This window comes from Sorex fumeus, unplaced genomic scaffold, assembly GCF_029834395.1.
Source record: "Sorex fumeus unplaced genomic scaffold, SorFum_2.1 ptg000092l, whole genome shotgun sequence".
Lineage (NCBI taxonomy): Eukaryota > Metazoa > Chordata > Mammalia > Eulipotyphla > Soricidae > Sorex > Sorex fumeus.
Window position 1 is genome coordinate 5,930,712 of NW_026606149.1, and position 21,802 is coordinate 5,952,513.

The 21,802-nt window shown below is 55.7% G+C and overlaps 1 protein-coding gene across 1 annotated transcript in view; it reads right to left on the minus strand.

Moving 5' to 3' along the window:
- RTTN (rotatin) overlaps nt 1–21,802 on the minus strand; it is a 107,455-nt gene that overhangs the window by 57,068 nt on the left and 28,585 nt on the right. Inside the window, exons 19-30 of the mRNA XM_056131521.1 lie at nt 21,222–21,321; nt 20,305–20,393; nt 19,368–19,485; nt 18,233–18,329; nt 17,267–17,344; nt 15,672–15,860; nt 13,309–13,548; nt 12,346–12,490; nt 11,750–11,904; nt 9,178–9,397; nt 1,208–1,336; nt 741–851 (exon numbers count right to left, since the gene is read on the minus strand). Of these exons, the coding sequence (XP_055987496.1) occupies nt 741–851; nt 1,208–1,336; nt 9,178–9,397; nt 11,750–11,904; nt 12,346–12,490; nt 13,309–13,548; nt 15,672–15,860; nt 17,267–17,344; nt 18,233–18,329; nt 19,368–19,485; nt 20,305–20,393; nt 21,222–21,321 (1,671 nt within the window). The remainder of the gene's footprint in view (nt 1–740; nt 852–1,207; nt 1,337–9,177; nt 9,398–11,749; nt 11,905–12,345; nt 12,491–13,308; nt 13,549–15,671; nt 15,861–17,266; nt 17,345–18,232; nt 18,330–19,367; nt 19,486–20,304; nt 20,394–21,221; nt 21,322–21,802) is intronic.

Genomic DNA, 21,802 nt, shown 5'->3' on the forward strand with positions numbered 1-21,802 from the left:
CCCAGGAACTAAAAGCTCCAACGCAGCTTCTTGCAACCAAGTCTCGACGGCGCAGTTCCCCAAATGAACAGGCAACTGGCGAAAACCACTGAATGCGCCAGGGAAACTGCACCCCGGGGGTACCAGGCAGCGTCCACCCGGCCCCAAGCATCCCACCCCCCGTCCTTCCTAAGGTGACGGACCCCAAGGTGCTGGCGTGAGTTCTTTTGGGGCCGTCTGGGAAGCACAGCGGGCAGTGCTCGGGGTAGCAAGATTCCGGGGTAGAGCAGGGGCGATGGCCACACCCAGCTGTGCTCTGGGGACCCGGCCCCTGGGTGGTCGCGTGCAGAGCCCACGCCAGCGGCTGTGCTATGGTGACAATTACTCTCGAATGCTGGTGCCCGGGCCCCGGAAGCCAGAGAGGAAAAGCAACACGGCCCTGGGAGTCTGACGGGGCAGGGACACTGCTTGGAGCCAGAGACTGAGAAGGGGCTTCCGGGAGGGGGTCAGGCCAGGTGAGGTCAGGCAGGGGGCCCTGATGGGCCAAGAGGGATCTCACCCCGGGAAGGCAGCTGTCGGGGGCCACACCAGCACCCACCCAGAGCCCCCTTGTCCCGACTGCAGTCCCAGACGCCGCGGGAATTGCAGGACAACTGTGATGGGCTCACACGCATGGCCCCAAGGCGCCCACCCGGCAGGGCCGGGCCATCCCACCTCATCCAGCTGTCACCCGCCCCCACCCGACCCGTGCCCTCACTGACCTCTGGGTCGCGGTCCACCCACAGGGGGATCAGCCACATGAGTCCTTGCTGGCCCGGAGCCTGGTCCTCCCCGGGGCCACCCAGCGGCAGGAACCACCGTGACATCCAGTCCTGCAAGGCGAGGGGACATGCGTGAGCCGGGCACGGGGCCCGCGCATGTCACACCCTTGGTTCTCATCCGTCAAGCAGTCAAAGCGGGGGCAAGGGAAATTCCCATTTCTCCTTCAAAGGGTGAAGAATCTTTCCTCAGAACAGCCGCTCTTTCCCGGGATCCCGACAAAAACGGAGCCCTCCGAGCACACAAACTTCCTTCCAAATCTGCTCCGAAATAAAACTCAGATGTGTGTGATCCCTACTGAGAAACACCCGAGTCAAAGAAACCAACATGAAGAGTCAAGAGGGAACGTTCCCAGGAGAAGCGCGACCGCCGGCGTGTGTCGGCGACGAGGACGGCGCAGGGCTCTCACCTGGGCCGGGGCCTGCGCCAGCATCTCGTGGGACAGCTGCAGCAGGCAGAGGACGGTGCTCTTGGTGACGCCCTTGCCCATGAACGACATGGCGTTCCCGCCGCGCTCCACGTAGAAGGAGGTCACCACCTGCAACACAAGCACCAAGACCCCGTGGAGCCCCCGTGACAGGACCCAGTCGGCACCCCCTACGGCCACTCTCTGGGGTCCTCTGCCAGCAGGACCCCGTCGGCACCTCCTAAGTGACCCCCTGGGGTCTCCCTGCCAGCAGGACCCAGTCGGCACCCCCTACAGCCACTCCCTGGGGTCCTCCGCCAGCAGGACCCGGTTGGCACCCCTAAAAGCAACCCCGTGGGGTCCCCTCACCAGCAGGACCCGGGATAAAGTGAGTCCTAGCCAGGGGCATTGGCATCCTGAGTTTATGCAGTGATCGACTGCGGCCACTTGTGCTTGACAATTCAAGCTGATGCTCTCAGTTGAAGTTTCAATTGTGTCCCTTTGTACAAACGATGGGTCGTATCCCCCAAGAGCCCTGTTCTAACTACATACTATGCATCAAAAAGTAAAACAAGAATGGAGGGGAGGGGAGGGGAGTGGATAATGTAAAAGATACAGGAAAAAGAACCAAAGCCCTGTTCAGGTGCCCCCACATTAAGGGGTTCCTAACAACAGTTCTGGAATTCAATCCCCCTTCAGTAGAAACTTCTAGATGCCTTGTTGAAAACATACTTAAAGAGCGAGCTCGCTAGAGGCTACAGATAGGCCGGCAGGTGTGTGCCTTGCACGTGTCCGACCCGGGTTTGATCCCTGGTATCCCGTATCCCCTACCAGGAGCCCGCCCGGAGCAAGCCCTGGGCACCCTCACCCCAAATGAGCTCGCTGTATAAATCTATCAATTAGGAGGGGTAGGTGGAACTTTCCGTTCTTATGCATAAAACATAAACACACGCTTCTATACTTCTGAGCAAGCTGAGATTCCTGTTCCACACGTAAGTGTATGTTTATTTATTAAAATAATTAGCTCACAACCTCTATATCCCCCACACAGAAAGGATGCGATGTATTTGTGCCAGGGCCAATAACAGGAAGATTTCCTCTCTGAAGGAATGAGCCCTTAGCTCCGACAAAGTAGAATGAACATGGGGAGTTACTCGACAGTATTTTGAGAAATCCTTTACTTAGATAATCCTTTAAAATAAATGACAAATGCTTTGGAACAATTCTGTATAATCGGTTTGTCTCCCACACAGGGGCTCAAGAGATCTTTGCGAACTGACTGAATCAAAAGAATATAGCTCTTCTCCCACAGTGATTCAACAAATAAATATAACAAAAATATATATATATAGCTTTTCAACTCTTAAAAACTTAAGCATATTCAAAAAGCCAAAAGATCACTTAAAATTCGCAAAATGTTAAGAATGCTAATTCTCTTCAGGTGCCCACATATTGCAAGGGAAAAACATCTGACGCGAGTTTAAATCGTCACAATGTTTTGCTACCTGACGAATCTAACGGGAAACATCTGATTCACGCCCAGGAGCTCCGAGTGCTTTTCCTCACCCCCAGACAGTGTAAGTCGCTTTTAATTAAGGTAGAGGAGAAGTCACACAGCCACGCGGACCGTTAACGGGAGCCGGCAAAAGTCATACAGCAAGTCAGGCCAGCAATTAATTTGCAGGTGTTTGGAAGGCTGAGCTCAATGAGAGCATCTGTAAACCAAGTAACTATAGACTAAGTGAAACAAGAACGGCGGGAGATGAAGGGGTGCGGGTAATAAGTATGAAAGATTCTGCAGGTTCTTTTCTTCTACTCATTCTCCCGTTTGCATGTGCTTGAACTATTTCATCACTGGAACTTTAACGCTCAAAAAGAGATCACGGGCCTTTGCAAGGGCCCGGAACAAGCCACACGCGGGCCGGCCTGTCTCCAGGGGCCGAGGGGCTTACCCAGGGCTGGGAGGGTCTTCTCCCCAGCTCAGGAGGGGAAGCCAAGAAGCTTGACTTCCCACTGTTCGACCTGATTATTTCCCAAACTCGCCAACTAAATTTCAGATACCTAGGCTTAATGGTTTAATAATAATAATAATAATAATAATAGTCTCCTCTCGGAGAGCCCGGCAAGCTACCGAGAGTATCTCGCCCGCACGGCAGAGCCTGGCAAGCTCCCCGTGACGTATTCGATATGCCAGACACAGTAACAACAAAGTCTCCAATGGAGACGTTACTGGGCCCGCTCGAGCAAATCGATGATCAACGGGAGGGCCTTTACTTTTCTAATAATAGTCTATCAAAATTAATCAAACTCAGTATAAAATTTTCACTCTGAACCACAGAAAAATGAAGCGTCTTCCAATTTCACTGTGCAGAAACAAACTACCTGACACTGAAACGTGGTCCCATGTGAAATCACTTCACTTAGTGAGAAACTCTGAAGTCAATCCTTTGGAGCAGCAGTGACTTTAGGAGGGGGAGGGGAGGGGAGGGGAGCGGGGAGTCCATTCATGTAAGCCCTACTTTGTAGAAGTGTACACTTCGTCACTCATCAAATTTTAAGAATGTTTTTCATTAGCAAGAAGTCACAGGTGAGATTAAATGAGATTCTACTACAAAGATGATCAATTTCGGGGCTGGAGTGATAGCACAGCGGGTAGGGCGTCTGCCCTGCATGCGGCCAACCTGAGTTCGATCCCTGGAATCCCATATGGTCCCCTGAGCACCGCTAGGAGTTAATTCCTGAGCGCAGAACCAGGAGAAACCCCTGAGCATTGCCGGGTGTGACCCAAAAAGCAAAAAAAAAAAAAAAAAAAAAAGATGATAAATTTCTTTGAACTAATTTTCTGTGATTTAAGATAAAGACATTTTCATTTCATTCCTTTTCATTCCAAGAAGAAAACGTGGAATGAGAAGCGCAGACTCCTTTTACACCAAGCACAGACTCCTTTTACACCAAGGGAACATCAGTTACGTTGTCCATAAGCATGGGACATTACTGAACAGGTGCTGTATTTCTGTCTAGGCCTTAGCTGACAAATCATGCTGATGTTGGTGTGGCCGTGCCGACAGAGCTGAACTCAGCTGGAGACGACGGCCCTTTGGCCTGGATCTTCTACCTCCAGGGCGACAAAAAGCTCGTTTTAATTCTGGCACTTGGAACACAGACAGGAGCTGAAATCTGTCCCCTTGAACAGTCTGAAGCGCGAAAGGACTTCCGATAGTTTCTAAATACGGACACGGAAACACTTCGCCGCTTCAGTCCCCGCAGCCTGCAGGCCCTCACGTCCCCCGAATCTGAAGCAGATGGAAACCCCTTTCCGGAGCAAGCAGGGACCCCAAAGGGGCGGACACACAACGGCCCCAAGGCCCTGGTGGCCCAGCCCACCCCGAGGGCCCCCTCCGCAGGCTGCATGGGCTGCTTCGACCCCATCGGCCCAGCACCGGCAGGCAAGGCCTGGAAGGACCCCAGTCAGTGAAGCCCCCTCGCCAATCACTTCATAAGGGTAGGATTTCTAAGTCATGTTGCAAGCGACACTATAAATGACTGAGCTCTGTTTCAGATTCATCAGCAGAGCTGACATTTTAAAAACTAATGTATGAGCCTCTAGCTAATGTATCCATTCTAAAAATGCATACATTCCTGATCATAAAAGACCTAGAAGTGTGAGAAAACTAATTAAAATACTGGCAGTGCACCCTTTGGTCAATTTTTATGATCATTCCAAGGAAAAATTTTACTAAAATGATTAGATTAAAAAAAAATCAGAACATTTTATAGTACAGAGATCATTATTGAGGATTTCTAAAATATTAAAGAAAAAAAAAAATAGGGCTGAAGTAATAGTCACACACACAGGAGGCCCGGTCCAATCTCTGCCTCTACGTTACAGTGCCCCGGACAGTGCTGGCTGCAGACCCCTGCAGGGAGGCCTGAGTCCTCCCTGAGCACTCCCAGGGGTGGTCCCCAAGAAGGAGTTTTAGGCCACAAATCTCGAACACATCATCCAGAGCACAGTCCAAAGCGAAACACACAAATCTACCCTGACGAGTATTCAATGATAGCCCTGTAAGAATGAAAGACACGCCACATCCCCAGGGCTACCTTCAAACCGTCTTCTCATTTAAAAATCGTCTGTAAGACATGTAGAAATGGAATTACCCACTATCGATTCACCAAGTACAGATCACCGAGCTAAAGTAACGAGGAGCCAGGAGACCGCAACGTCTGAAGGCGATGCTCACGGGCACAGTCAGTAAACAGGAACTGCAGCCGATGGGGCACGCGGGGCTTTCCGACGCCTGCAGGGCCCCACCTCGCCAGAGGCCAGAGAGCAAAGGTTCGAGTGCCGAGTCCGCCAAGGAGGCTCGGGAAAGGGACGCAGGAGGGCTTCACTCAGTGTGGCCCCAGGAGAAGGGGGAGACGCCTGTGTCTGTGTGTGCGTCTGCTGGGCTGGGGGCCGGGGTGGAGCCGGGATGGAGCAGGGGCCCCAGCCCCCAAAACTAACTACCCAGGCAGAAGAGAAACTCATGGATGTGGGAAAAATGGCAGTGGAGAAAATCGGCCAACTGTAGATAATAAAGAGCTTTTTCACAGTCACAGTCCTCCCGTTGTTCATCGGTTTGCTCGAGCGGGCCCAGTAACGCCTCCATCGTGAGACTTGTTGTTACTGTGTTTGGCATATCGAATACATCACGGGGAGCTTGCCAGGCTTTGCCGTGCGGGTGAGATACTCTCGGTAGCTTGTCGAGCTCTCCGAGAGGGGGCGGAAGAATCGAACCCAGGTCGGTTGTGTGCAAGGCAAATACCCTACCCGCTGTGCTATCGCTCCAGCCCAAAGAGCTTTCAAGAGAGTCTAATATAAATATTATAAAGATCACAAAGGGTTTTATGCACCTGAAAAAAAAGATGTGACGGAAGGTTACAGGAGAACGACCTGGCAGGAGGCGGGGCAACCAGGTCAGGGCAGCCCTGCCCAACCCCCCAAGGCTGGGCCTCTCCCCACCTCCCACCCGAGCCCCCAGGCCAGGCGGCCCCTCAGGAAGGAGGCTCCAGAGGGGGCGGGGGGCAGGAGCAGGGAATGCCCTCACCTGACAGAGAGCAAAGGAGCAGCCAGTCGGCGCCTCCGTGCCCCACAGCGCCTCGGCCCAACAGAGACCGCAGAGACCACAGGGCGCTCAGAGACGCCTGCTGGGGAAGCAGGGCCCTGTCTCTGGCCCCGAGGGGGCAGCGCTGTGTCTTTGTGGCCCCTGGCAGAGGCCTGGCTACCCGGACACTGGGCCCTTTCCTCTCCTGGGCTCACACAGCCACTCGGGCCTCAGCGTTCTGCCGACCCAGGATCAGATGGAGATGAGGGGCCGGGCCAGCAGGTTCTGCTCGTGAGGGCACGACCGTCAGTGCGTGTGCCGACTGAAAGCTTGATTAAGAAATCAAGGAAGGGGCTGGAGGGATAGCACAGCGGGTAGGGCGTTGGCCTTGCACGCGGCCGACCCGGGTTCGACTCCCAGCATCCCATATGGTCCCCTGAGCACTACCAGGGGTAACTCCTGAGTGCAGAGCCAGAAGTAACCCTTGTGCATCGCCAGGTATGACCCAAAAAGCAAAAAAAAACAAAGAAATCAACGAAGGCAGACGCCACCTGAACATACTGCAAAAAGACTCATGAGTCAAACCAAAAGGAAAGAAAATAAACAGAAGCAGAATCATTAGAAAAGGAGGAAATACTACGGAGATGATCAATCAAGCCGAAGGTTCCTTCTTCAAATAAACATGCAAGCTGCACACACACACCATCCATGCGACTCTAGCACACGCAGGATGGTTGGAAGAGAGCAACCGAGTCGTGGAAGGAAGGAGGGTCTCACTACAGGCACAGTCTATTTCAAAAATAAGATGTGAAGGATAATTATAAAGCAATAACCCTGAAAATTCACATCTAATTCTAGAAAAATATCACTTGCCAAGACTGACACACAAAAATGGAAAATCTGAATAAGAGTTAGCTCCATTTTAATATTCAATTCATCCACAATCTCCCCCCAAAAGAGAGCACCAGGCTCAGAGAGCTTCGCTATCAGATTCTATTAAAGATTTAAGGAAGAAATACCAATTCAAAGTCACTGCTTAGAGAGTTTCTAAAAGAAAGAACAAGAAAAGGAGAAAGTCATATGAGAAAAGGAGAAAACCGGGGGCAGCCTAGGAGCGGGGAGGGGCCTGGCCTGTCCGGGTCCAGCCCAGCACCCAGCACCCAGCACCCCACACGGCCCCCAGGCACCACCAGGAGGAATTCCCGGGAGCAGGGCCAGGAACGGCCCACACCCATGGGTGTGCCGCCCCCCAGCAAAAACCAAAAGGAAAGGAGTAAGTCACACACATGACTAATTTTGATATTAAAACCTGATGGTTTTATTTTAAAAGAGATATTCTAATAATTCTGAAAACACTTTTGCTTAAGCAAATAGAGGGAAGGACTCCAAAAACATCACTAACCCAAATGTGTCAGTGTAGAAAAAAAGAACACATCTTAGCCTCACTACAGTTTTTACAGAAATGCAAAATCAACACTTTTAATCGACACGATCTATCATTTTAATAAATATAGAAAAATTATGATTATCTTAAAAGAAACCCGGGGGGGAAGAGTCTGTTTTTTATCACTTCTATCCAAGTGTAAAGATCGCCATTTAACGAACAAGCGAGTGCAGACGGTCACGCTGGAAGGTGGCAGGCGACAGGCCTCTCCTCCCCACCGCTGGGCGCCGGGGGTCGGCGGGGGACAGACACAGAACAGCCACGTGACGGGGGGCTGCTTGGCACGCAGCCGACATGGCTTTGACCCCCCCCCCAGCACCTTATATGGTCCCCCGGGGCCTGCCAGGTGCAATCCCTGAGCACAGAGCCAGGAGTAAGCCCTGAGCTCCACCAGGTAAACAGCAAACACCCAGAGGCGACAGGAACCGAGCACTGGGCCACTCCAGCCTGAAGGTCCCACAGGGGCGGGGTGGGGACAGGATATGGGGGAGGGGCGCGGTGCAGGGACGGTTCCCCAGGAGCCCCACTGTGGAATATTCATGAAGATGCCTGAAAAAAAATGCATTTTTTGACCAAGTGCCTTTCCACATACCAGCAACCGCCATAGAAATTTGCTAAAGCTCTCACGTGCTCATCTTCCCCGACAACAACGCTCACCGCGGCAGTAACCCACCGGCCCTACACTCAAAGATGAAAAGCCAAGTGTCCCGTGAACAGCGCAGCAGAGACCTGGAGACAAACAAAACTGACCAACGCGACTTTACCCACCCGAGTGGTGGGTAAAAACCTCCTTGAGCAGCGTCCCAAGAGCCAGACCTGATGCTGCCTGAGTCTCCGAAAACTCGAGAATCACCGTGTCCACAGGCACGAGAGTCAGCAGTAGGGGAAGCATCCAGAAATGCGGAGGAGAGGGCGGGGATGGACGGACGGCCCGAGGGTTCCGCGGGTCCTCACCTGCCCATCGTCACTTAGGCTTTGAAGTCAAAGACTTTGTGTGTCGCTACGTGTCTGGCGGTTCACAAATAAAAAGGTTCGTGTACGTCCATGAAACACCAGATCGACCAGAATGAAGAGTCTTAAGCAGAACGCCTACGTTTATACTTTTCCTGAAACTCATTCATAAGAGGTTGACATTCGCTGAAGTCAAAACTCTGAGCCCCAGTGCAGTGGACAGGCAACGCGGCTGGCCCGGGTCCGATCCCCGGCACGCCACGCGGTACCTGAGCAATTCCTGAGGGCAGAGTCGGGAGTAACCCTGAGCACTGGGCGTGGGGGTGGCCCAGCACAAACGAGCCAACAGCAACGAGAGCCCCAACCACTCGGAACAACCCGCCGGAACAGCCCCGTCAACAGCCCAGGGAAGGTGGACATCTACAGTGCGCGTCCCCGCCTGGCCCCACCTGCCAGCGCTCCCCGCGCGCGCGGTTCCCGGGCTCCTCACTCACCTCCAGGAGTCCCGCCAGGTACTTCTCGCAGATGTCGAGGGGCTGCGTGTGCGGGGAGTGGGCGCTCCAGCCCGGGCAGGCGGTGAGGTGCGCCAGGGCGCACAGGGTCCTCTCGAGGGCCGGCAGCCCGTAGAAGTGGGGCGCGGCGCTGACCCGCAGGCGCTGAAGCAGCTGCAGGCCCAGCTGCGTCTGGAAGGCGCGAAGCAGCTCCAGGCACCTCCTGGGGGCGGGGGGGGGGGGGGGTGGAAGGCGGGGCGGGGTCAGGGCGGGAAGGCCGGCAGCGGCTCCCCCAAACCCCAGTCGCCCGCCTGGACACTTCCCAAGAACGGCTGGAGTTCCGCGTGGGCAGCGTCTCTGCAGCCGGGAGGAAGCCGGGGTGAGCTCTGTTCGCCCCCCAGAGGTGGCTGACTTCCAGGCAGGCACCGGGCAGCGTTTTGGGATCTGCAAAGGGGGCTGGGCCCTGCGGCCACAGGGCACCGAAGGGCGGGCGACAGGGCTCGGTGTGGCCACCCAGTGGGGGCAGAATGAACCGCAGATGCTAAGTGGATTTGCTCGAGCGGGCCCAGTAACGTCTCCATCGGAGACTTTGTTAACTGCCGCATATTAGAGTCTGCACCTTTTGTCACGCAGCATTGTTCAAAAATTGACATTCTGCCTAGCAGAGACAGCCCATGAAGCAGAGAGGAGGAGGGAAATAAAGAAAATGAACCTCAGCTTCAAGGGGTCAGAAGCAGAACGACGATCACGAGCACATTTTCTACAGAAAACAGAAACCCTGGATTACATAGTTAGGCGTGGATCTGAAGTTATGATTCCTGGAAGAAATAGTATCGTTGGGTAACGAGATATGGAGTGAAATCTGGATTTTCTTTAGTTTCACAGATATTCAGAGCCCAGAACGGACAACTACTGACTGTCTTTTACTATTCCACCAAAGCTCTAAGGTGTATATATATGGGAAGCATTTCTCTGGCTTGTTGGTTTGGGTGTGTCTGCTGGGCCTCACCCAGCGGTGCTCAGGGCGGAGACTGAAGCGGGCCCGTCCGGGCGAGGCAGGCAAATGTCCTACCCGCTGTGCTCTCTCCAGCCCCGACATGGGAACGGTTTCCAAGATCACAGTTTTAACAAAGCTGTCGTCTAGCTGCTTTTAAGACTTAAAACACAGACCTGACGTGAAGCATCAAGTTCGATTTTTCACCGGACGACAGCTGCGCGACCTCACGGCTGGCATTCAGGCTCCTCCCGAGGCTGCCACGCTCCCGGGGGTGCAGGGCCCCCAGAGGCCCCCCAGCACCACTGGCCGTGCGTTTCCGCCCACTGCCCCCCCCCCCCAATTCTTCCTGTTTCCTAAAGGGCTAGAAGGATCAGTGAGTCCAGAAAACAAGGCCCCAGGGACGGGCTCTGAGCGGTACCCAGGCCCAGAGGCCCTTGCTGCCACTGGTCAGGCCGCCGTTAGCCGACAAACAGGTCCTACGGCAGAGACTGCAGCCCTCAGTGAGGTCGGGGTAGGCGACTGTGTGTGCAGTTTCCCGTTTCTCAGCTGCTGGCAGAGGACACGTTTTTCTCTACCTTGCTCAGCGTCTGGTCTAATACCTTATTATTTAAAATAGTGCTGTTATTTATAATAGTCACTCTGCATCTGTGTCTAATGACGTTTTCTCTTAATTATGAGGTTTTCTTACTTTACATTGTCTATACTTATATATACCAAACATTTGTACAGGACAATTATATTAAAAGGGAAGGAGACAAGTAACTGCTCACAGACAAAGCCTGGACGTTGGTAACGTGTGATGGGCTGAGAACAACTCAAATGTCAACTAACGGATGAAAGGATGAATGAAAGGTGTTACAGTCATACGTGAGCTATGAGTCAGTCGTGGGGAAAAATAAACAGTTGTCCGTGTGGCTACGTAGGAAGGGCCTTGAAAACACACTGACAAACGACAGAAGCAACGCACAACACGCCACGGATGCATGATTGCCTTCGCGTGAAATGTCCACAACAGGGAACAAACCCACAGAAGGCAGGAACTGGGTGAGTAGGTGGGGAGGAAAGGACCTACTTAACGGTTGAAGGAGTTCTTTTTGAGGTTATCAGACATTCCGTAATGAGTGGCGATGTAACATCACTGTGAAAATAACCAAACCACTTCATAAATGGCATTTTTAAATAGTCAAGAGTGGATTTTTAAAGTTTTTCTAAAAAAAAAAAATCGCACGCAGATATAGATTTCAAAATCGCCAACGTAAAGATATTCAAAATATCACAGAAACGGGTATGATGAGCAGAGAGAAGTGCAGAAGCTCAGAGAGAATAAGAAATAAGCCTAGAAAAAGGGGGGTGTGTGTGTGTGTGTGTGCATTCATTCGTGTGTGTTTGCAGATGCTTCTGTGTGTGTGTGTGTATGTGTGTGTGTGTGTGTGTGTGTGTGTGTGTGGTAAATACCAACAAACTATTATCGGTAAAGTCTTCCCTCTTTTTAATTAAAAAAAAAAGTGGGGGGAGGGAGAACGCTGTGAATGCAAACCACGCCCAGCCACGTGGGCTGCCGGCCAGGGGCAGCGGTACCTGTCAGAGACGGCATCAAAGGCGAGCAGCAGGGTGTTGAAGAATGCGACCAGCTCCTTCTGCAGCTGCTGCCGGACGGCTGTCCGCACGTCATCTGTCTCCTCCCGCGCCTGGGACTCTGCCGGGACCAGCAGGTCTAAGAGGGGATTCGGACTCTAGGGAACAGAACGTACAAAAAATAGACGGGCTCGAAGGCCACTCCTGGCAGGGTTCCTGTTGCTGGAGCTACTCCAGGTCACCCGCGGGACCTGCCACCCCCAGAGCTCGCCGGACCCATCCCCTGCCGCCTGGCACCTGGGTCCGTTCTCCTGCCCACGCGCCCGCCCGCTGGCCCCGAGCCCCAAGAACGCCGGCAGCAGAGTGGGTGCGGAGGGGCAGGTACTTCTGAACACCAAGATGGTGCTGTTCCCGCTAAAGACATGAAGGTACATGCCCCCGTCCGTGCCAGGAAACCGGGATGCTGAGCCCTCCGACCCAAAATGAGGACGGCTGGACCAGGCAGGAGCCATGCACACGCTGCCTTTACCCGCCGCATCCTGCTGGTGACTTTTTCACAAACTCCCTGACACGCCTAACACCCAGTCCAGAACACTCACAGGCCGGAGCAGGGATTCCAAAAGCCAGGTGAGCAGCTGAACCGATGGATTCTTCCTCTGCTCCTTCAACAGCTTACTTAAGAAGTGCACAATGTCTATGAGCAGCTTCTCATCTTCGGTGCAAGCAGGAAGCACCTGGAGAAACCTTCAGGAAAGACGACAAGCATCACGGTTTCTCGTTCTTTCAATGACGGGCTGTGCCGATAAGTACTGCAGCACAGCCGAGGTGGGCCCAAGTGGCCAGGGAGTCGCCCCAGCTCTGGAGATCCACGCCTGCCACGCTGAGCACTGCACAGCGGCACAGGGAGAGACAGAGATGGGGCACAGACACTCTACTCTGTCAGCAGAACCCAACGCGCGGGCACCATCAAGAGGACACGCTCCTGGTGCCCAGCGCCCCGGTGACTGCTGCCCTTGGCGTGAGATTCACCAGACACAGCCCCCCCCCACACACCAAGACCCCACAACCCACTTCAGGAGCCTTGGCGCGAAACGGAAAGGAAGAGGATTCACTCGGGAGCCAAACACAAACCAAGCCAAGGGCGCCCAGCGGGGTGCTCAGCCCGGGGCAGTGCCGGCGTCTCGGCCGGCCTCCAGGCTCGCCACTGACCTAGCATGGTCACTTACTGTCACGGGCAAACAGGATCCCCCAGCCTAAGGGCCACTTCTGGGTGTGGGTTTCTGGTTCCTGGGGCCCCACGCCGAGTGCTGGGCGCTCCTCCGGGCAGTGCTCAGGGACACCGCCGGAAGGCCCCCAAGCCCAGCACCACTCGGCCCTGACAACAGGAATTACCCGACTGCCGGATGCAGGGAGCGTTCCTTCCACAATGCCGAGCTTAGGCTGGGATTTTTCTTTCTACGGAAGGTTTTTCCCGGCAGCAACACTAAGAAAACACGCTGAAGGTGAACCCAGGTCCGACCGCATCCCGCTCATCGGAACCAGCGGCCTCCGACTGCACTGACCTGTCCAGCACCACGTGCCAATCCAGCGACTTTAGTGTTGCCCCACAGCGACCACCGGCGTCCCTGGAGGACCACTTGTCGTTGAAGAGGTAGAAGCTCATCCTGGTGACGGCCGCCCGCACCTCCCGGTGGACTGCAGCCTGAGAGATGGCGCGGACGCAGTCCTGCAGGCCAATGGCCGTGTGCGTGGCCCTCAGGGCCAGGGCGTCCTCCGCAGACAGCCTCAAGGCACCCAGGAACCTGACGCAGGGAACAGAGAGTCACCTCGGGCCGCCTGACGCCCGGGGGGCCGACACTGAGGCTTCTCGGGAGCGAGCCCCCACAACGCGCGGGCCTTTAGCGAATGCACAGCCCAGAGTGGAAAAGAGAAGCCCGCCTATCTTCAGAAACGACAGTTCCCCGACCCGCCAGCATTCAGAGGGACGTTTTCCTGCCGACAGAAATACCATTTTCACTCAAATCAGGAAGTACTGGCAGTTTCGAGTACGAGGCTGTAGAAAGGAATCGACCTCCCTACAGCCACGGTGATGAGCACACGCGTGCTCAGGCTCACACAGTTCCAAGCCCAGTTTGGCAAGCTGCCGTTGGACGGTGCGGGCCATGAACTAGCCGCGCTTAAAATGACCTGACTCAGCAAAAAGCATGATGTGTTTTTCTCTATTTCCCTGTGCAATGGTCTAATGAACTGTGTAACCTTTGAAACAAAATAGAAGCAGAGATAAACAAACGGGTCCATGGAACGGCTTCCGCACCTCAAGTGAAACAATGACCAGGAAACAAAGACAACCCAGGGAACGGGAAAAATTATGTAGCCAACACCCATCCGATAATGGGTTAATATCAAAGATAGGTAAGGCAGAACTTTAAAAAAAAAAAAGAAAAAGAAATATACACCCAACCCCATCAACAAATGAGGAAAAGAAGTGAAAAGAAACTCCCTCAGAGAAGAAACAGTCTACTTTCACAGAGGCGGGGTGGGGGAGGTGGGAGGGAGACTGGGACCATTGGTGGTGGAGAACGGGCACTGGTGGAGGGATGGGTACTGGATCACTGTATGACTGAAATGCAAGCACGAAAGGTCATAAGTCTCTAACTGTACCTCCGGTGATTCACTAATGAAAAACTGAAGAAAAAAAAAGAAAGAAGAAATACAAATGGCCAAAAGGCACATGAAAAAATGCTCTGCAATCCTAAACATCAGAGAGATGCAATAAACGCAGCGATGCGGTATCATCTCACATCACAGAAACTGGCACACAGCCAAAAGAACAAGGACCACTAGTGCTGGCGCGGACGGGGGGGAGAAAGGGGCTCTCCTTCATTGGGGGGAATGCCGGCTGGGCCAGCCTCCGCGAAGAAGAACACAGGCATTCCTCAAGCGCTAGAAATTGAGTTTCCATGTGACCCGGCACTCTGAGGATATAGCCTGGGGGGGCCAAAAACACACAGCAGACATGCCATCTGCACGTCTACATTCACTGCAGCACTGTTTGCTACAGCCAGAGTCTGGGAACAACCCGGGTGCCCGAGAGCAGATGAGTGGGTAAGGAAACTGGCACAGCTCCACGATGGAATACCACGCAGCCATTAAGAAGAAAGAAGTCACGAAATCTGCCTATAAGTGAATGGACGCGGAGACCATCACGCTGAGTGAAATGACTCAGAGGAAGGAGGACACACGGAGAGTGAGCACATCCCGAAGAAATCACCAAGGCAGTAGAAAGGAGGCCCAGGAGGACTGGTCCATGCCAGGAAGCTTGGCACAAGTGTGGGGGGCTTGGGCGGGGGGGGGCAGTAATGTCAGAGAAGGGACCACTATGACGTTGACAGCTGGAAATAATCACTGTGGCTAAGAGCTGGGTGACGGAAGGAGGTTTAAAGGGACAGACAGGACAACCTTTCAGTACCAGATTTGCAAACCAGAATGCCTAAAAGGAAAGAGAGAGAGAGAGAGAGAGAGAGAGTGTGTGTGTGTGTGTGTGTGTGTGTGGAGAGAGAGAGAGAGAGAGAGAGAGAGAGTGAGAGTGTGTGTGTGTGTGTAGAGAGAGAGAGAGAGAGAAAGAGAAAAAATATCCACCGCTGAGGCAGGCTGCGGGGAGGCAGGAGGGAAACTGAGGCACCGGTGGTGGGAAAGCACACCGGTGCAGGGACGGTGCTGGGACACTGAGTGACTGAAACCCAATCAGTCACAGGCGACTTCCTAACTGTGTATCTCAGGGATTCAATAAAATAAAGGGGGGTGGGGGGGTGAGGATTACACTCTGCTATGACGAGAAGAGCACACGCAAGGCTAAGGGTCTGCCGCCCGCCCGGGGAGAGAGGCCTGGGGGTCGGGGGCCGGCGGGGTGGCCGGGGCGGCTCACTCCGGGCGCTGGGGCTCCGAGTCGAGCTGCTTCAGCAGGTTCTCGCTGCCGCGGTACCACGCGAGGTTCCAGGCGAGTCGCAGCATGTCCGAGACGGGCTTCGAGGCCAGGCAGTCGGCGGAGAGCGGCAGGACGATGGCGTAGGGGCTCACGGCGTGGTGCCCCAGGACGTGGATGGGCAGGTGGTACCTGCAGGGAGCGGGACCCCAGAGTCACCGACTGGGGCCTCAGAGACGCTGCCCGCCGGCTGTGCCACGAGCCAGCAACGCAGAGCGCCCGACTCGTGGGCACGCTCCCGCCGTAGCCTGGGCCCTCAACACCCGGCATGAAACCCTCGCCCCAGGCAGAGGCTCTGCAGAGCTAATGGCTGCAGCCTGGCATGGGGGGAGCTACCACCCCTCAACACCAGGCTCCGTTCCCTCGCTCCAGGTGCCGGTGCCCCGACGAGCACTTCGGAGGGGACCACTGCGTCGGACAGACACCGATGCACGCAGGGTGCTCACGGGGCTCCGTGTGTTTCGCAGGCTCTTGGATTTCAACCGAAACCATTCCTTCCTAAAAACTCCAAAGAGCCACGAAAACCAAAGGCAGTTACGTCTTTTGACTGCACCCTGCTTTTTTTTTCTTTTCGGGTCACACTCCGCAATGCTCAGGGGTTCCTCCTGGCTCTGCACTCAGGAACCACTCCTGGCAGCGATCAGGGGACCCTATGGGATGCTGGGAATCGAACCCCAGGTCGGCCGCATGCAAGGCAAACGCCCTCCCCGCTGTGCTACCCCCCTGACCTCCTGCTCGCCCTCCAATGCCGCACTGGGGGCCTGGTAGAGAAATGAGGTCACTATGACTGAGCCGGGGCTCATTTCCTTGCTGTGAGAACGGTTGATGCATCAGCTGTGAAGGAGGATATCGCTGAGGAGGGACACGGTGAAGCCGTTAGGAGGCAAGTCAAATTTTAACTGAAAAACCTTTTCAAGCGGGTCGAAAAAAACACTTATGCCTTATCTATAACATAGGCTATAAATGCACGTGCTAGAGGACTTATGTAGAAACGATGTGCTTTATGTGAGTTTATACAGTTACAAGCGGATACGAAATGACACGCACATCATATCTGTCCACAATTAATACATCTATACAACGAACAACCTACATTCCGCTTTCATTGGAGAGCGAGAATGACAGGACACTTGAGTCAACAGACCTACCGTCAATGTGCTGGGCAGGAAAGGGAGCGACCCTGAGCCTCGGCGGGGCCTGGAGGGGGGCGGGAGGGCCTGGGGCGTCTCTAAGCGGCCTTGAGGCTCTGCCCGGCCTGAGCCACACGCAGCCACAGCTGCCCCGCGGGGACACCTCAAGAGAAAAGCCCAGTGACGGCCGGGGGTCCCTGTCGGACACTCCACACTCTCCGGAAAGCAAAGGAAGGAACATCTACCTCCTTTTTTCTTTTGCATTTGGGTCACATCCGGCGATGCTCAGGGGTCACTCCTGGCGGTGCTCAGGGGACCCTAGGGGATGCTGGGAATCGAACCCAGTCGGCCGCGTGCCAGGCCAACGCCCTCCCCGCTGGGCTATGGCTCCAGCCCCGGACCATTTACCTTCTGAAAACGGACACAGGCAAGCTGAAGACGGCGGCGGGCGCGGGCGTGGGAGCGTCGGGGGGCGGGTCCAGGGACCTGTGGGTGGAAGAAAGGGCAGCTGGGTGGGTCCACACGCGGCCCCACGTGCCTCGCCTCACGCCTGGCCCGGGAAGTCCGCCCGGAGCTGCAGCTGCTCCTCCTGCCAGGGAAATCTTTTCTTGCCCCTTACTGGACAGGACAGGAGGAGGGAGGAGCTGCCCCTACCGCCGCCATCATTTTACCGTGACCGACCAGGGTGACCAGCCCTCCCTCAACGGACATGGGGAAGCGGCCACTCAGAAACAAGCCAGCAGGAAACAATGTTTCATTTTGTTGTTTGGGTCCCACCGTGTGATGCTCAGGGGTCACTCCTGGAAGTGCCCGGGGGGCCCTAGGGATGCCGGGGAGCGAACCCGGGTGGGCGGCGTGCAGGCGAGCGCCCTCCCCGCCTTGCTACGGCTCCAGCCCCCGAATGTGTAAAGCGCCCAACTGGCGGCGTGAACGAGCTCAGGCTAACGGCACGCTGCCGCTGGCCGTGGCGTGGAATGGACCCAGCTCCCCTGCCGCGGCTGCCCCGCACCGGCACTGCACCGGGGGGCCAGGCTCAAGGCCAGGGGGATCGCGCCCCTCCCGTGCTTTTGAATATTCAGGAAAGGACACAGAGCTGAGAGTCCGGACCAAAACATACACAAACAACAGGAATCACAACAGTCTTTTCAGACTCTGCACTCGGTCAAAAGGAAGTTTTCGGGGCGGTGTGTTTAATCAACGTCCATTTGTAATACTGCTTACGTGACCAAAAAAGAAGGAAGTATGACACTGTTATGTCCGCAACACACGAACCGGCCCCAGCAGAGAGAGACCTCGGGGCACCCCTACGACGCGCCTCCGAGGGGCCCTCGGCCGGCCGCCGCACGGAGCAGAGGCCGGGAAGCCCGCGCTTACCACACGTCCATTCTCGAGACTTCGTCAAACAACAGGAGACAAAACAGAGCTCCGACTTCAGTCACGACAGCACTGTCTTCGTGGAAGATCAAGGAGACTGCAAAACCAAAGGACAGCGCACACGCTGCTGAGAGGAGGCAGAAATGAGAAGGACTTCGAGGACGCACCAGCCCGGGCGAAGGTGGCCGGCCGGGGAGGCGAGCTCAAACGTGAGCTCACGGGCGTCCTCGGAACAGCCCCGGCCTCAGGCGCCACACCACACCCTGCAGGCACGGGGCCACACCGGCAGGCCCTCTCACTGGCATGGCCCGGGTTGGCGGCATGTCTGTGTCGTTCCCTGCGACTGACCCGCCGGGCGGGGAGAAGGCGCCACCCGCCCAGGCAGCCCCAGAGACGAGTCAGCCGGGGAGCTGGGACAGGGAGCACGCGGCACCGTCCACAGCTACAGACCCCGCTGAGCTCCACAAGGGAAAAGGGGCACGGCGACCCCCCCGGCCCGTGCCCGGCCCCTCAGCCAGGCGCCTCTGTCCTCTGCCCGGAGCAGGGTGGCCAGAGCAAAGCCAGAGTGAGGAGAAGAGGCAGGAAGAAGCCAGCGACCCGCACGGCCTCTCCTGGGAGACGACAGGGACTGAGCACTAGCGGGAGCAAGGGAGACAACGGGGGCTGAGCACCAGTGGGAGCACCGAGAGCGAAGGGGACTGAGCACCAGTGGGAGCACGGAGAGATGGAGACTGAACGCCAGAGGGAGCACCGAGATATGACGGGGAGTGAGCACCAGCGGAAGCACAGGAGACGATGGCAACTGAGAGCCAGCGGGAGCACTGAGAGTGATGGGGACTGAGCACCAGCAGGAGCACGGAGAGATGGGAACTGAGCGCCAGTGGGAGCACCGAGACATGATGGGGGCTGAGCACCAGCGGGAACACGGGAGACGACGGGGACTGATCACCAGCGGGAGCACGGATGCCAGGGCCAGGGAGCTCAGCGGCAGGGCTGCCCAACAAGGGCCACAGTCCCAGCAGACCCCTGGTCCTGCCGTCTAAGGGACAGCAAGGGTCACGCCGGTGAGGCAGGAGCCAGTGAGTGTGCGGGTGGGGGGGGGGGGGGGCGGTGAGTCAGACTGACCCTGACTCACCTCGGAGCAGAGCGGTCAGGAGAGTGGGCTGTTGAGAGAGCGAGAGGCGCAGGGCCCCGTCGGCGCACAGGACCTTCCTCAGGAGCGTGAGGCTGGGCGGCACCAGGCACTCCAGCAGCTGCGAGGGAGGAAAACACAGCCTTAGTTTCCCCTCAGCGCTTCCCGGCTCAGAGCAGACACTGCACTAACTCAGCGCAGAGCAGAGACACTGTATGATCTCAACTCAGAGCAGACACTGCACCAGCCCAACTCAGAACAGAGCCCCTGCACCAGCCCAGCGCAGAGCAGACCCTGCACCATCTCAGCTCAGAGCAAACTGCACTTATTTCTCTGCTCTCTCAGAAAAGTTCCAATTTTAGTATATGTGCTGCCGAAGCGGGCTGGAGCGATAGCACAGCGGGTAGGGCGTTCGCCTTACAAGCGGCCAACAGGGCCGACCCGAGTTCGATTCCTCCGCCCCTCTCGGAGAGCCCGGCAAGCTACCAAGAGTATTCGATATGCCAGACACAGTAACAACAAAGTCTCCAATGGAGACGTTACTGGGCCCGCTCGAGCAGATCGACGATCAACGGGAGGGCCTTTACCTTTTACCCTTTACCTCATGAAAAGTATGCACCTAAGACCTAAAACACACACACTGAAAATGACTCTTCGCTGAAATAACAATCATGGTCCTTGTATTCTGTGCTGACATTTCTTACACAAATTCCAAGATTCTTTTTTCTTGATAAAGACCTAACTTCGGGAATTTGAAAAAATGAGCAAGATGGTGGGTGACACTCCGGACCCAAGTGGCCTGCCGCATCCAGGTGACTGCCCCTCACCTGTGATCCCAAGACAGAGGCCCACATGGCACCGCGGCAGCAGCCTTGGGGGTCTGGGCAGATCCCAAGCATCCCCCCAGCCGAAGCACCGCACAGAAGCGCCCACGTCTCACCTTGCCATCCCGATCCACACATTCACTCAGATACTCGAGTATCTTGTCAATCAAGCACGACTTTTTCACCATACTATGCATTTTAATATCTGCGGACAAAAAGAGGATCAAAAAAAAAAAAAATCAAGCCACGGTTCTTAAACACAAAACATTCACACTCCTCCCAAGCCCGTCAGCAGGAGGTCACACACACCATGCGAAGAGGAATGTTTCGGACTAACCCGAATACGAAAACCACAGGACAGCAGAGGGAACCTGACTCGTCGTTCTTAAGAATAACCCCCTGACGGAAACACACAGGTACACTACATCATCTTTCATCTGCCCCAGAAGTACTGTTCGACTGGCTTCTGAAGCAAGATGACATCAACGGGAGCCACGGTGCACTGGGCATCGGAGGCCGACGTGTGGTTTGATTCCCGTGAGCAGCCGGGGGAAAATCGGTCTCACCAACGACACGCTCCAGGTCGGAGACAGGCAGCGACTGACCCTCACACCCGAAGGACGGTTCCACCAACAACGTTCTCCAGGGCTAACGATGACCATCCCCGCCCGCCCCCACCCCCGACCATCCATTTCCCAGCCAGGGAAGAGTGTCCCTGCTGTGGGCCCCAGGACACCACAAGGGGAACAAGAGGTAAAAACCGTCCAAATGGGGGGTGGGCACAGCACAGGACGAGGGAGCAGGCGGCGGGACACGGGGACACAGAAAGTAAACCAAGTGGGAAGCGGGCCACGTGCACGAAGGATGAGGAACCGGAAGCAGCCCCTGACCGGCACCTGCTTCCATTCCACGGCCTGGCCCAACCCCCAGCCCCCGGGAAACTCAACTCAGCTAGAACTAAGGCCACGCCCCCCCTTCACACACACACACACACACACAGAGCAACGCAGACGGCGGCCCCCTCAGACGTCACCTTGCAGGATGACCGCTAACTGCTCGGCCGCCGACTTTCTCACGACGAGATCCACGTCGTTCGAGACGAAGATGCCATATACCTTCTCAACTGTCTCCACCTGGGAATTGGAAAAGAGAAAGGAATTTGCCGTCGACGTCGGGATTCGTCGAATTCACACCTTATTCCACAAGAACAAAAGCTGAACCGGCAAGAGACTGTTCCTGAAGCAACAGTCTCTGCGGAGCCGCAGCAGGGAGCTGGGGGCCCTGGTGGGCGCGGGGTCTCGGCCCCGGAGCTGCAGTGCACACAGTGGCTGGGGAGCCCAATGGGCTCTACCTGGGACCGTGAGCATCACCTGTACCATCACCTGCATCATCAGGGGGCAGAGAGCACTACACATAGCCTGAGCACTACCAGGGGGCAGGGAGCACTGTGCAGAGTTCGAGCACTGTCAGGGGCAGGGAGCACTGTGCACGGCCCCAAGCCTGGGTCCTCCCTCCTCTTCACCCCCGCCACACCCTGCAGAGAGAGAGATACTCGGGAGAAAAGTGCTCCTGCTCCTTTCCACCCCCAGTGTCTGGGGACGACACGGGACAGCG